Source organism: Dermacentor albipictus, chromosome 8, assembly GCF_038994185.2.
Source record: "Dermacentor albipictus isolate Rhodes 1998 colony chromosome 8, USDA_Dalb.pri_finalv2, whole genome shotgun sequence".
Taxonomy (NCBI): Eukaryota; Metazoa; Arthropoda; class Arachnida; order Ixodida; family Ixodidae; genus Dermacentor; species Dermacentor albipictus.
In genome coordinates, this window is record NC_091828.1 from 75,261,611 (window position 1) to 75,274,091 (window position 12,481).

The window sequence follows — 12,481 nt, forward strand, 5'->3', positions numbered from 1 at the left end:
TCCAACCACTTGTCTTTCTCTTTCTCTACCACTTGTGCCTCTTTGTTGGTACAGTGCACCACCTGCGCCGCACTTCAATGCATCCGTTGTAAGCTCAAATGGAACAGTGAAGTCCGGTATTGTGAGGACCGGGTATGATGATATGGCTAATACCAAATCTCTGTACGCCTTCTCACATTCTTCAGTCCAAATGGAATCTGTGTTTTTACGGGGTAGGTTGTTCAACGGTTTAGCTGGCGCTGCAAAATCCTTTATGTAAATTCTAAAAATTTCCGGCGAGGCCAAGAAAAACTCTGACTGTGTGTTCGTTGTATGGCTTTTTCATGTGTCGTACTCGTTCCAAGGACTCCTCTTTCATGCTCTTTTTGAATCCGTCCAAAATGTGACAGAGAAATGTAATTTGCTGTTTAAAAAGTAACTTTTGTTTAAGTTCACTTTAAGTTTGGCGTCGCATAATGCCATCAAAAGAGATACGAAGTGTTTAGTGTGTGATGTTTCATCCTTGGAGTAGGTTATGATGTCATCTACATACACATTACAGAATAATCCGAGAAATGGCTTGAGAACACTATTAATCATCTTTTGGAACCATGCTGCACTGTTTCTCCACCCAAAAGGCAAACGATTATATTTGTACGTGCCAAATGTAGTGACAAAGGCCGTGTACAATTTATATTCTTCTTCGAGTGGCATCTGCCGGAATTTTTTGCCAAGGTCTGCACAGGAAAATATTTTCCATCCTCCTGTTTCTACAATTATCTCGTCGGTCCTTGGCATTGAAGAAGGAAAAGAAATGTCCGTTTGGCTATTCAAGATCCTGTAATCGGTACACAGTCGCAGAGATCCACCTTATTTCGGAGCCAGAATAATAGGCGAGGCGAACATGGACACCGATGACATCGGTTACACCGTATTATTCCTGCATTTAACATATTTTGTATCTCATCTTTCAACCAGAGTTTCCTTTTGTGGGACATACTGTAAAGATTTTTTCTAATCGGTGTAACATACCTCTCTTTAAAAGGAACAGTAAATTTTGTTGTAGCCGGTGCATAGTTGCTTAGACAGACCAGTTGAGGGAATTTTTCACGAACGTCTTTCTCACATTTAAGACAGCGGTCCGCGATGTTCAAAGAGGCGCACGTCTCTTGTGTCGCAGTTACTTCATCATTCGAATAAAAATTTAACTTCAGTGTCGTCATATCTGGTCTCGAAAGTATGCATTTATAGTCGCATTCTTTCACGACAACGGTGTTGATATCAGCCCTCCGGCCTTGATAAGAGACATTTGCTTTCGCCTACCTATCATATACAATATATTTGTTTCGTCCAATCAAAGCTCTGTACCGGCACTGGTCTTCCTCGAATTAGTTCGTAAATTCTAACAAGAGCCTCATTCATTCAGGTATAGATGCACCACTGCCAATAATTGCATCAGCATCGTCACCATTGATATTGAGTTTAATATCGACAAGGCTAACGGCGGTTAGAAAAACAGTCTCAATTTATGTCATCAGGTGGGACTGGACACCCTCTTTTATTAGTTTTTTGGTTGCGCTTCCTCTGAATTAGAGGAGACTGTTCCTGCGTCATTGTTGGTAGTAGCTAGATATTAAGTTGACGACTCGATTTCTGTGTAAGGATTTTCAAGCTCGCGAGACCTCCATGGTGCCCTTTCGAAAGTCTGATCTGTCGGACACACATTTTGTGGTGTAAAATCCGCACAGATGTTTCTGAAACATCCCAACAGTTCCTAGATATTTTTGGGCGACTTGCACCTGTCTCTGAGGATCCCTGGTTAAGCCTCGAGCAATCAGTGACACTGCTGCGGACTCCGGCAGCTCCGCATTTGCCATATGAAGAAGCGCCCTTTTTTCGTAAAAATATTCTGGGGCATTTCCTGAGTGATATTTGTAAAAAACAGCATGGTCCCACCTTTCTGCCGGGTTTTTGTTAAAAGCTGCTAAAAAGCTCGTTCTGCAGTGTTTCCATGTACGCGTCATATATGCCAAGCGTAATGGATGTCATACCACTTCTTGGCAAGTCCGCTGAGAAACTCGCAGGGTTCGTACCAGGAATTCTCCTCGCACGCTTGTTCGTAGAACTGGATCGAAGTATCTGGGCTTGAGCTTTCTCCATCAAATATGTCGGGCTGTCTGCTTGTTTTGTAGTTGTTGGGTTTGAATAACAGTCCAAAGATTTTCCATGAGCTGCTGCTGTCGCTCGACGTGTCGCTGCTTCAAGCTAAGGATTTGTAGCAGGCATGAGTCCCTGGAACAGTCAGTCTTGCTCGGTCAAGTTCTCGGCATCAGCTGCACCAGCGGGGTCAATATGTGTTCGTGAAATTCGCATTGCTTCATTCCTAACTTCAGTGACGGTTGAGCATCAATCTCCTGCATCGTCTCCCCAGCATTTCGGGTGATGAACTCAAAAAGTTTGGAAGTCGCGAAGCTTTCGGCTAAATCATACTTGACGTCTTCATCCACTTCACACGTTAACAAATACGACTAATCGTGTGCGTCTCTGGCTATACGCAGCGTTATTCACATAACAGACGCTTCTGTCCTGTCATAGACTGCACCGATGTAACATTCCACGACAAATTAGCACAGAACTAAAGCGCGATCTCTTTATTTTTCTTGTTCTCCCCGTTCTCACCAGATCTATCCCTTGTCATCTCGGCCCACTACAATTGTCATATGATTGTAACTGACCAAAATTTGAGCAACTCGACTCTCCTTATTTTTCTCTCCCATCGAGACTCGACGGCGCACTGAGACAACTACGCAGAGTCGCTGAGGGTTAGCGTATGCACGGCTGGGCGGACACTTGCGTCAGTCTGCCAACCCAAGTGATTTTAGCGCGACTGTACAATAGCGCGCTTTACAGCCCTCTGGCGAGGTTGCAAGACCGCGGTTTTCGTCTCGTTTCACGTCGTCTGGCGGCGTTTATTGCCGGTCAATGCACGGACGCGTCGTCGTCCAGGCGAACTAATATCCGGTGGTACAGATACCCTTAATCCGGTTCTTTATTTTGGGGCCTCGACTTCTCTACGCTCGCGGTTCATCGTGAGGTACGATAGGTGCGTCCTTGCGGGCGGATATTAATATATCGCAACGCTGTCGCACGATCAGGCACGTTGCGAGACGCTTAGGAGGCCATTCTTTGCGCTGCTGGACTCTCGCACGGGCAAGTATTGCGAGCTTTAGTAAATGACCTCGTCGCGGGTGCGTGTGTTTGCTACGAAACAGGAAGCTGGCTGTAAAGCTTAGCGCGAACTGTGCACCCGGTTTATAGAGGCACCGAAAAGTGCAAGAACAATACATGGCTCACGAGGCGAGAAATTCGGCATTGTTGCCGGAGATGGTATAGAAAAGTCACGCGGCCACAGAGACGCGCTAGTGCTACTGCTCGCGCATTCGTCGTCGTCGTGTTCTAGAGAAGGCTATGTGTGTTGGGCTGCTGAGTACGAGGTCGCGGGATTGAATCCCGGCTACGGCGGCCGCATTTCGATGGGGGCGAAATGCGAAAGCACCCGTATACTTAGATTTAGATGCACGGTAATGAACCCCAGGTGGTCGAAATTTACGGAGTCCTCCATTACGGCGTGCCTCATAATCAGAAAGTGGTTTTGGCACGTAAAACCCCATAATTTAATTTAATTTTTTTACAGCAGGCTATGATGCCGCTCATCATGCCAGTGTTCCGATACTGCCCCTCACTCTGCGAAGTCGTTGACGATGCTGTCCCACTGCCAGTCGGTGCGGTAATTTGGCTAGTTCGGTTGTGCTTTCCGTTGGACGAAATTTCCATGGAGATGGTACAAAAATTCGCGTGGTGGAAGAGACAGACCGCGCCGGTGGCCGGTCTATACAGGGCGTCCCACGTAACTTTATCCAAAATTTTAAAATACGCGAATGCCACGTTGCTGGACAGAACGAAGGTAATGTAGTTTGCCGTCGCTTGGAGATACTCAAATTATTTTTTTTGCAATCGGCCTAATTAGATAATTAGTCCTTATTAGTTAACCAGCTTCTCAGATATTATAATTAGATGAGAAGTGTCAATGAGAAAATTGTAGAGGGACATGAAAAACTCCCGCTGCAGCTTTCTGTTGCTCAGTACGTGCTGCATAAAAGTGTTTTTCCGAGCGTGAAAGGAGCCCGCGAATACACGCAATGTGCCTGGAGCGGCCAGTCGCGCGGCAAGGTTGCGTGCATTTGCGGGCTCTCTTCCGTTCGCAAAACCAATGTGGGTAGAATAATAATAATCATACTAAAACCACGAAGCAAGAGCCTGCGCGCCAGCAGCATGCCTCAAGCTGAATAACCTCAGTTGGTCGAAATTCATTCGGAGCCTCGCAGTATTTCATTCTTTTCGTTGGGCTCGGCTGCTGTGGCATGCCTTTCATGATAGCTTAGCTTTAGCTTTCAGAGATGGACATCAATGGCCGAAGTCTTGGCGAGTAATCGTGTCGCAACCTATAGAAGAGTTTCGCTCAAATTGGCAATGTCGTTGCATAATTCTAAGGGCAGTACAAAATCTAAGCAGCCCAATATTCGGTTCTCTTGTAATGAACTATTATAACTGGCGCTCGGCGCATCGTTCCATCGCATATCTTTGGTGAATATTAACGATATTCACCGGTTCACTCTTGTCCTGCCTACGATTTTAGTGTATAACGCATCAGTGAGAGCTGTGGAGCGAGCGCCGCCGGGTAGCGCTGAGTTTGGTGCTCTGTTAACATGCACTTATCTGACCCATAACCAGAATATATAACATTGTTAAATGTGGTTAAGATGGTCAAGTGCACCGTAGAACAGCGACTGCAGCAGGTGATTTTTGCCTCCAGGGTCGTCGAAGCTTCCCGACGAAAAACGCGTGAACGCCTGTCTGATATGCAATCTAACCTATTTTGATTCCATCCTCCTACTTGTTTGTTTGCCCCAAATACGAGAGAAAGAATGCTAGACGAGCAAGCGAATGCAGCGATCTACTGCTACATTACAGGTAAATGTATGGGTACTTACTTTTAGATTGGCGAACTTTCAACATCTGTCGCTCCGTACTGCTGACCAAGTTACAGCAGCTTTATTTTTAGCGTACTGTGCCTAATGATTTCTTATGTATGAAATATCAAGCTTTACATCGGTTCGAGGATCACAAAGCTCTATTATAGAATTATTGTCTAATAAGGCGCTGGATTCTCGTTTGTAGTCCTTATACTCTATGTGTGATGCTTTGTGGCAGGATCGAAAGTTGGGCGAGCTGGTATGGCAACATAATTTTGTTTTGTGGCGTGCCTTCCGGAACTATACCTCTTTGTCTTCCCTCTCTTTTTCATGTGGCTCCTCGTGGTATTCCTTTAAGGAGATGATTTATACTCCACTTCTATGTGTCCACTTCTCGTATTTCTATCTGCATGGTGTTCATTTACATTTACGCTTGTTCCGCTGCATTTGTCGGGGACAGTCAGAAAAACCTTCCCGCAACCGAAATGACCTCTGATTATAATAAGACCTGCATAACATGTTGTAGGCGTTGTGGATGCGCCGATCAGGGGGCCTAGACAAAAGACCCGATTAGCAAAGTTGTTCTGCTTTGATGGTTGGGGAGCTTTTGTCGCCGCTGTTCAAGGACATATAGTGAGGCCTCCGACTCACAACCCGCGAACTACGCTTAGGGGTTCGTAGAAGCAGCAGACACGTCGCTTTTTTATACACGCCGTTATACGCACCGTCCTGTACCACTAGCCAGAGTTATCATCGGCAGAGAGAACCGATAGAACGCGTATTCCTGCTCACTTTCAAGTCGTCATCGCTCGGGAACGTTGTATTACGCAGCTTTACTGTAGAGTTTCGGCCTTTTATGCGGGCGCGTGCATAAAGGCTGCATATTTGCTGAAGATAGGGTGAGAGTAATACATACATACATACATACATACATACATACATACATACATACATACATACATACATACATACATACATACATACATACATACATACATACATACATACATGCATACATGCATACATACATACATACATACATACATACATACATACATACATACATACATACATACATACATACATACATACATACATACATACATACATACATACATACATACATACATACATACATACATACATACATACATACATACATACATACATACATACATACATACATACATACATACATACATACATACATACATACATACATACATACATAAATGGCGATGTCTCAAAGCCCATATAGGGCTCGACAGGCGCGCATGTCCTTGGGGAGAGTTTTAACAGCGTTCGGCAGCGGCCAATCCCACAGCCAACTACGAATGCTGCGGTGCCATCCGTTACGTAGAAACTGCAGCTCTTTCGCGGCAACGAGGGCTTCTTTTCTTAAGCTATGACATCATCAAAACAGGCGAATGGGGCAAAAAGCACGATGCTTTTAGTACGTTAATTTCGCTTTCCGCAGGCGCGACGGCTTCGTCAATAATATCCATCACGATTGGCTCGCATCTGCTGTTACAAATGATTGTGACGTAATAAATCTTTTGCGAACGCGGGCGCTGTCATCCGAATTACTGAAAAGAGCTTGCTTCTTACATTAATAATTCTTCCTGCAAGTGAGGTGAGACTAATCGAAAGACTATTTTGCCATTTATTCCCTGCCATCGCAATGAAAAGCCATTAGCAAGAACGAATACGAATGCAACCGGGGGTGCACTGGGCGCCGCCATGTTGTCCCGCTATCTCCGCAAGCCACTCAAAGTCAGTACACGCACGCTATTGTACGTACGCGCACGGGGCTACCTATACTACCCAGTAGACAGCCTGTGCGTGCGTAACGCGCCAAGCTTCTCATTAGGTTCTGCGCGTGCATACTTAGGTCCTGTTTTTCTGCAGCGTGCGCAGTGTTTCTGCTTTCACGATACTAAAACTGTGTATGCCCCCGCTTTTGCATGATAATGCTCCGATTCGCCATGCTTTGTGTTAGTCGCGTGACACGGCGACAGAGAGCTTACCCTCGGCATTAGCTGGTGTTGCCTGTTGGGCTGCACGCAAACTGAGACCCATCGACAGCCCACGGCAACGTGCCAATTTCGCCAGTGTTAACTCACGGAAGTGAAACCAACACGTTTTATCGCGGGCAGTGACGTCACTGCAAGCATTGTTGTCGCGTTGTGACCTTGTGGACGCAGACGTCGCTGCAGGAGATGCATTCTGCGACGATCATTTTCGGCGACAGTGTCGCCGTCAGGCGTGCGCTGTTTGGCTGGTTCAGCAAAATCGGATGACGTAGTGCTCAAGCAGCCAATCAGCTTATCAGATTTTGCAAAAGTGTCCAATCAGCGCGCGCCGATGGCAAAGGCGGGGCCAAGGTGATAGTATCGCCGAAGAGTATTCATCGCGGAATACATCCTCAGCATTTGTGCTGCATGATGACTCTGAAGGCATAGATCTGTCTATGCCGTAGCCGAAAGGAGTGTTAAGGGAAATAAACATTTGGTACCTTGTGTGCATCAAGTACTGTCTCGAAACTATGATGAACAGCGCCGAGTCTCTTGTCGACTTTTCACTTCTTGCCTCCTTTTCTGCTTGTATATTTGGGCGCATATCCAGTGGCACATACTCGTTCTTGGAGTTTGGTGATGAGTGGCCACGTACCAAGTGGCATCTGTCCAATGACTCAAGTTGTCTAGTCGCCGAAACAACAGTCAGCCAGATGCACCAACAAATAAAGACACTTTCACTCTAAAAACTATGTGACCGTTTGCTTTTAAGAGAAAAAAAGTGTAATTTAGTGCAATAGCTAAATGGAAACCTGCATTTTTTTAAAGATATTCTTGCGCAAGCACTTCACAGCGCGTTTACGTCGTTCACAATCTGTTGACGCGACGTCGCGATGTGTACGAACTGTTCATTCACTGACATTCGCTTTGACAAGTGTTTCGGGTTGATTATTTACCATGCGCTTTCCCGGCAAGCGCAAACAAATCTACCTTTTCACTATCGCATGTACCAGCTCTCTCACTTGATGACTTTACGCACGGTATATTTGTTATACATCGGACTCTTTCAGGTGTTATAACACCTGAGCTTGTTCGGTCTATTTGAACATGTGAGAACTCGCTGAGTCGCAGTTTTTACTGATTAAAATTTATGTTCTGCAGCTGTACCGTGCATTTAGTTTTTTTATACGAACGACGGTAACTTGTATTTTCTTCTCCTTGCAGGTGAGTGATGCGGCAGCTGCGTGGGATGGTCCCACGGCTGGCGGAATTGGTTCGAGGTTGTCCGTCGGTGTCCGTGACTTCACTTTGGAGTCGGTGAGGGCAAGGCCTCGGCGACAGTCTTTGCACTTTTATGCTTCCTGAACGACACTCGTTTCGCAACTTCAGTTGTTGAAAACACATTCATCGTGTCGACACGATCGCATCCTCATTGGTCTGGTTCACTCGAGTAAGCATAAACTTAGGGAAAGCCTATTCCGTGTATCACCGGAGGCCATGTCTGGGATCGATTTCACGAGTGATATGAAAGTTCCAATGCTAATCTTCTTTAATAGCTCTTAAAGATGGAGAACTTGCCCTATGAAGGGTCGTTTTTCCAAACGTGTAAGCCATGAATTACAATGAGAAGAAGAAAAGAGGTAGTAAAACAAAACAAAAAAAAAACATTGAACCAAGTAAGTGGATCACGTAAAGAAAGAAGCAGGAGCAGGAGAAACGCAAACGAAAAAAAGTTACGGGTACAACAACAACGCAAAACTTAAGTCATAGGAACATGGAGAAAAGAAAACTAATAATAATGTACATACAAGCACGTGTTCTGCACCGTGTTCAGCAGCGTATCGAGTACGTGCCTGCCCGGCTAGGCGCCGAGACTCTTACCACGTGATCCAATTGACACGCGCTACCTTGGATTACGTTATTTTTTATGCCAGGCCCAGTTTTCATTACGATATCTTCTGGATCGACCATCTTTGCCGCGACAGAAACCGATCGAGCAAACACGTTAAACTCCTGCAAGGAAGGCATGGAAAGCGTCGCCGTAATAAAAGGATTGTGCGTTAAAGGTGTATATTTGCTGTAGTGAATATACACCATTTGGTGTATCACTGCGTAATCCCGTAAAAAACAGAGCCGTTCACCGGCATATCTGTGAGAATAGTTGTGGGGGAATAGTTGTGGTGAGGATAGAATCAAGCCATTTTGTCGGGATGGTAGTTAAATAAAGCTTCGAATAAATAATTAACTAATTAATTATTTATTTTTTTACTCATTCATTCATTCATTTTCTGGTTTGTTTTGTCTTATTTATTTATTTATTTATTTATTTATTTATTTATTTATTTCGGCGCCCACATTCGCCCGAGCACGTTACAGCAGTGGTCGTAGCAGAACAAAGGATGAAAAAATTGCGCTTGAATAACAAAGCCTTAAATTCTCCTGTACAAAAGGGAGCACATGACTAACCATACAACTAAAAAATAACAAGCACGAGCGCCACAGTGGTCGCTTGTAACATAGTGCATCAGGGTGTACGACAGGTGTGCCAATAAAGATATAATAATGCAGAATAAAAATTATTACGAACTATAAGGACACACAGTTTACTATTCGCGGTAATTATCGTGGACATCGATAAGCTTTGATTTATTCGAGCGCAGTATTATTATAACGCCTCGCGCTTCTTTGCACATCTCAGTAGTCTCAAGTATTCTCTTAGATCATTTAGGAATGTCTTAGTTTGCTGCTTCATGCCAGAGAAGTGGAATACAGCGATGCGAGCCGTGACGGTTCATAAGTTAACGAATGAATAGCGTCGACATCATGGTCAGTGCGGAACGCCGTTCCAAACAGTTGTTGTGACGGGAATTCAGCGGGTGCTTCTATTACTTCGACGGAAGAAAAAGTATGAATACAAAGTCGGTGGCGAGAACCAGAATGGTCCTCTGTTTAGAGAAACGAAAGAAATGATGAGAAAAACAAAATTAAGTTAAAGGAGGAGGGGAGGGAAAGTGATAAGAAGAAGGCAGGGAGGTTAACCAGAATCACGTCCGGTTGGCTACCCTACACCAGGGGAATGGGAAAGGGGGAAAACAACGATAACAGGGAGAGAGAGTTAAATTAAGTTAAAATTCGATCAGTTCTGTATATCGGTCAGCGAAACTCTAGCGTCGGCTGAGCTACAATGTTCGAAGTTGCATTCTCATTTCCCGATTTCCCGCCGCTTCCGGGCTCTGTTTCCTATCGCTGGGGAAATAATGATTCGCGGAATGAGGTGACCTCGTGAAAGGCAAGCTAATGAGACTGGCGACGGAAGGAAAAAAAGTATCCGCCTGCTCCATTCTTTAGGTGTGCGTTCATTGACATTCGGTCGTGAAACAATTGCGAAAAAAAAGAAGACGCCCACACACATTGTTAATTGTAGTAGACTCAACCTTCTTATCAGTGTGTTGCACTTCTTGCGGAAGCTTTATGTGGTGATTTACTGGGGAAAAGGCCAACGTTCCGTTCGCTTCCCTTATGTCTTTGCCAAGTTTTCCGGAACAACATAAGCCACGGCCATTGTTTAGTGCATGCTACTACCGTAATGTCCACACCAAATGACGACTGCGTCGTTTTACGAATAGGTCGTACTGTAACTTTCGCGGTGAGAAACTACAGGGTCGTGGCCTCGCAACCAAGGCCTTGCAAACTATCAGGCGAGTAACCTTTTAACCAGGTCTCAACTAAGCCGATTGAGATAGAATAATGCGGGGAAGTACGCTTAAGATTCTACTGACACTGATAGCCAGAAGCCGTTTGTCTTCAGCCAAATGTTTATATATAGCATCACGACCGCCCTCTAATGGGCGAATTGACCCTGTAATCGGCCACAGTGCTGTGAAGTGCCTGCTGATTAGCTACATCGCAGTGCCTTACGTACTTTTTTGCGTCACTCTACCGGTTTTATTATTACGCTGCTCGGAGGAACCGAATAAAAGGTTGACAAAACGCGCGTGTTTGGTTGCTTGGCCATCCGGTACATATTGCTACGCTGACCATCTGTCATTTTGCGAATAAACCAATCGCGCCTGTTATAATGTTGTGACATGGTGTAGCAGACCAATCGCTGAAGAAGAATGAAGCGAAGTTTTTTTTTTCTGTGCACAATTTCTGGGACAAACGTGCGTACGCTGTACCTCAACTTCAACTAAATACGTGTTATTATATTGTGACAGTATATTGTCCTCATCTGTACATAACGGTCATCACCGCTTTTCGCCTGTACATCCAACCATTACCATCGTATCTGGGAAGCAGTTCTTCCCTTTGTCAGACTTGCCTATAACAGCGCTGTTCAACGAACCACCGGTTACTCTCTGTCTTTGCTGGTCTATACGGCCAACATCCAACCTCTCCCGTCGATGTTATTTTTTTCTATTCTGGTCCCATCAACGTTTCAACATCTATTGGCAACCAGTCCCCGTTTTGCCCGAGGTCGCCAACGTGCTCGCATAAACACCGCCTCAAACCAAGGAGATCGCAAGAGTCACCACGATGTCATTCACGGTGTCTTTTTTCACATCTCCCTGGCGAAGATGCGCCGCTTTGGATCCCCGTGTGAGTGCCCGGTTGATGTGAAAAAGCTTCGATCTCGACACATCGGCCGCTGGGGATTCACATGGCAGTCCTCCTCGGTGAACTGCCACATTGCAGCTGTTGAGAGACCGACCGACTGAAGGTGCCACGCGGCAGAGATCCTGCATGTATATCGCCTCGAGCCCATGCATCGGCGTTTTTCGATAGCTGAATTTGCGGCCAGGCTGGCCGCTTCCGTTCGCGGGTGCAATCATTTGTGGGCATCCCACACCACGGAACAGTGGGAAGGCCTCCTTCTCGACGGCGCCCCCGAGGTCTGCCGGGCACTCATCTGACGGCCAGGGGCCATCGCCGACGACGTCATAGGAGCACCGGACTAGGAACCCCTGCCCGATTTCTCCTTCCCTTTGAACAAGCAACTTTTTTTATTGTCATCATCGCTTATACGAACTCATCCTCATACTCATCTTCCTCATCATCCTTCCTCATCTTTTATAACCATCATAATCGCTCATCCTAGGTGCGCTAGCCACTCGTGCTCTTGCAATAAAGGGTCGATTCCACCGTTTCACCTCAATATATTATTGCCACTGCGTAGGAACTGAATATAAACGTTACACATATACACGGCTATGTATATTCTAAGAACCAGTAACGGCCCGATGATTTACGGAGTTGTTTGAACTGGTTTTTCAACAACCACACAACCTTTGCCTCACTTCTGGGACAATGAAGACCTGCTTCAGCCAGTCGTCACCACGAGCGAAAAAACAGAGAGAGAGAAGAAAGCTGTCGTCGCTGCGGTTTTATTCGGTCCGTCGTCTTACGCAGAAATCGTTCATCATCCCACATGTGCCTCGAACAATGCGCGGTTGT

The 12,481-nt window shown here is 45.6% G+C and overlaps 1 protein-coding gene and 1 long non-coding RNA gene across 3 annotated transcripts in view; one reads left to right on the forward strand and one right to left on the reverse strand.

Annotated features, from left to right (window-relative positions):
• LOC135920952 (uncharacterized) overlaps positions 1-12,481 on the reverse strand; it is a 552,461-nt gene that overhangs the window by 391,818 nt on the left and 148,162 nt on the right. The gene's annotated exons all lie outside the window — the stretch shown is intronic.
• Positions 8,252-12,481, forward strand: part of wake (wide awake) — a 505,847-nt gene continuing 501,617 nt past the window's right edge. For both annotated transcript variants that reach the window (XM_065456373.2, XM_065456366.2), the window contains exon 1: positions 8,252-8,344. In XM_065456373.2, the coding sequence (XP_065312445.2) occupies positions 8,259-8,344 (86 nt within the window). In that variant the 5' untranslated portion in view covers positions 8,252-8,258. The remainder of the gene's footprint in view (positions 8,345-12,481) is intronic.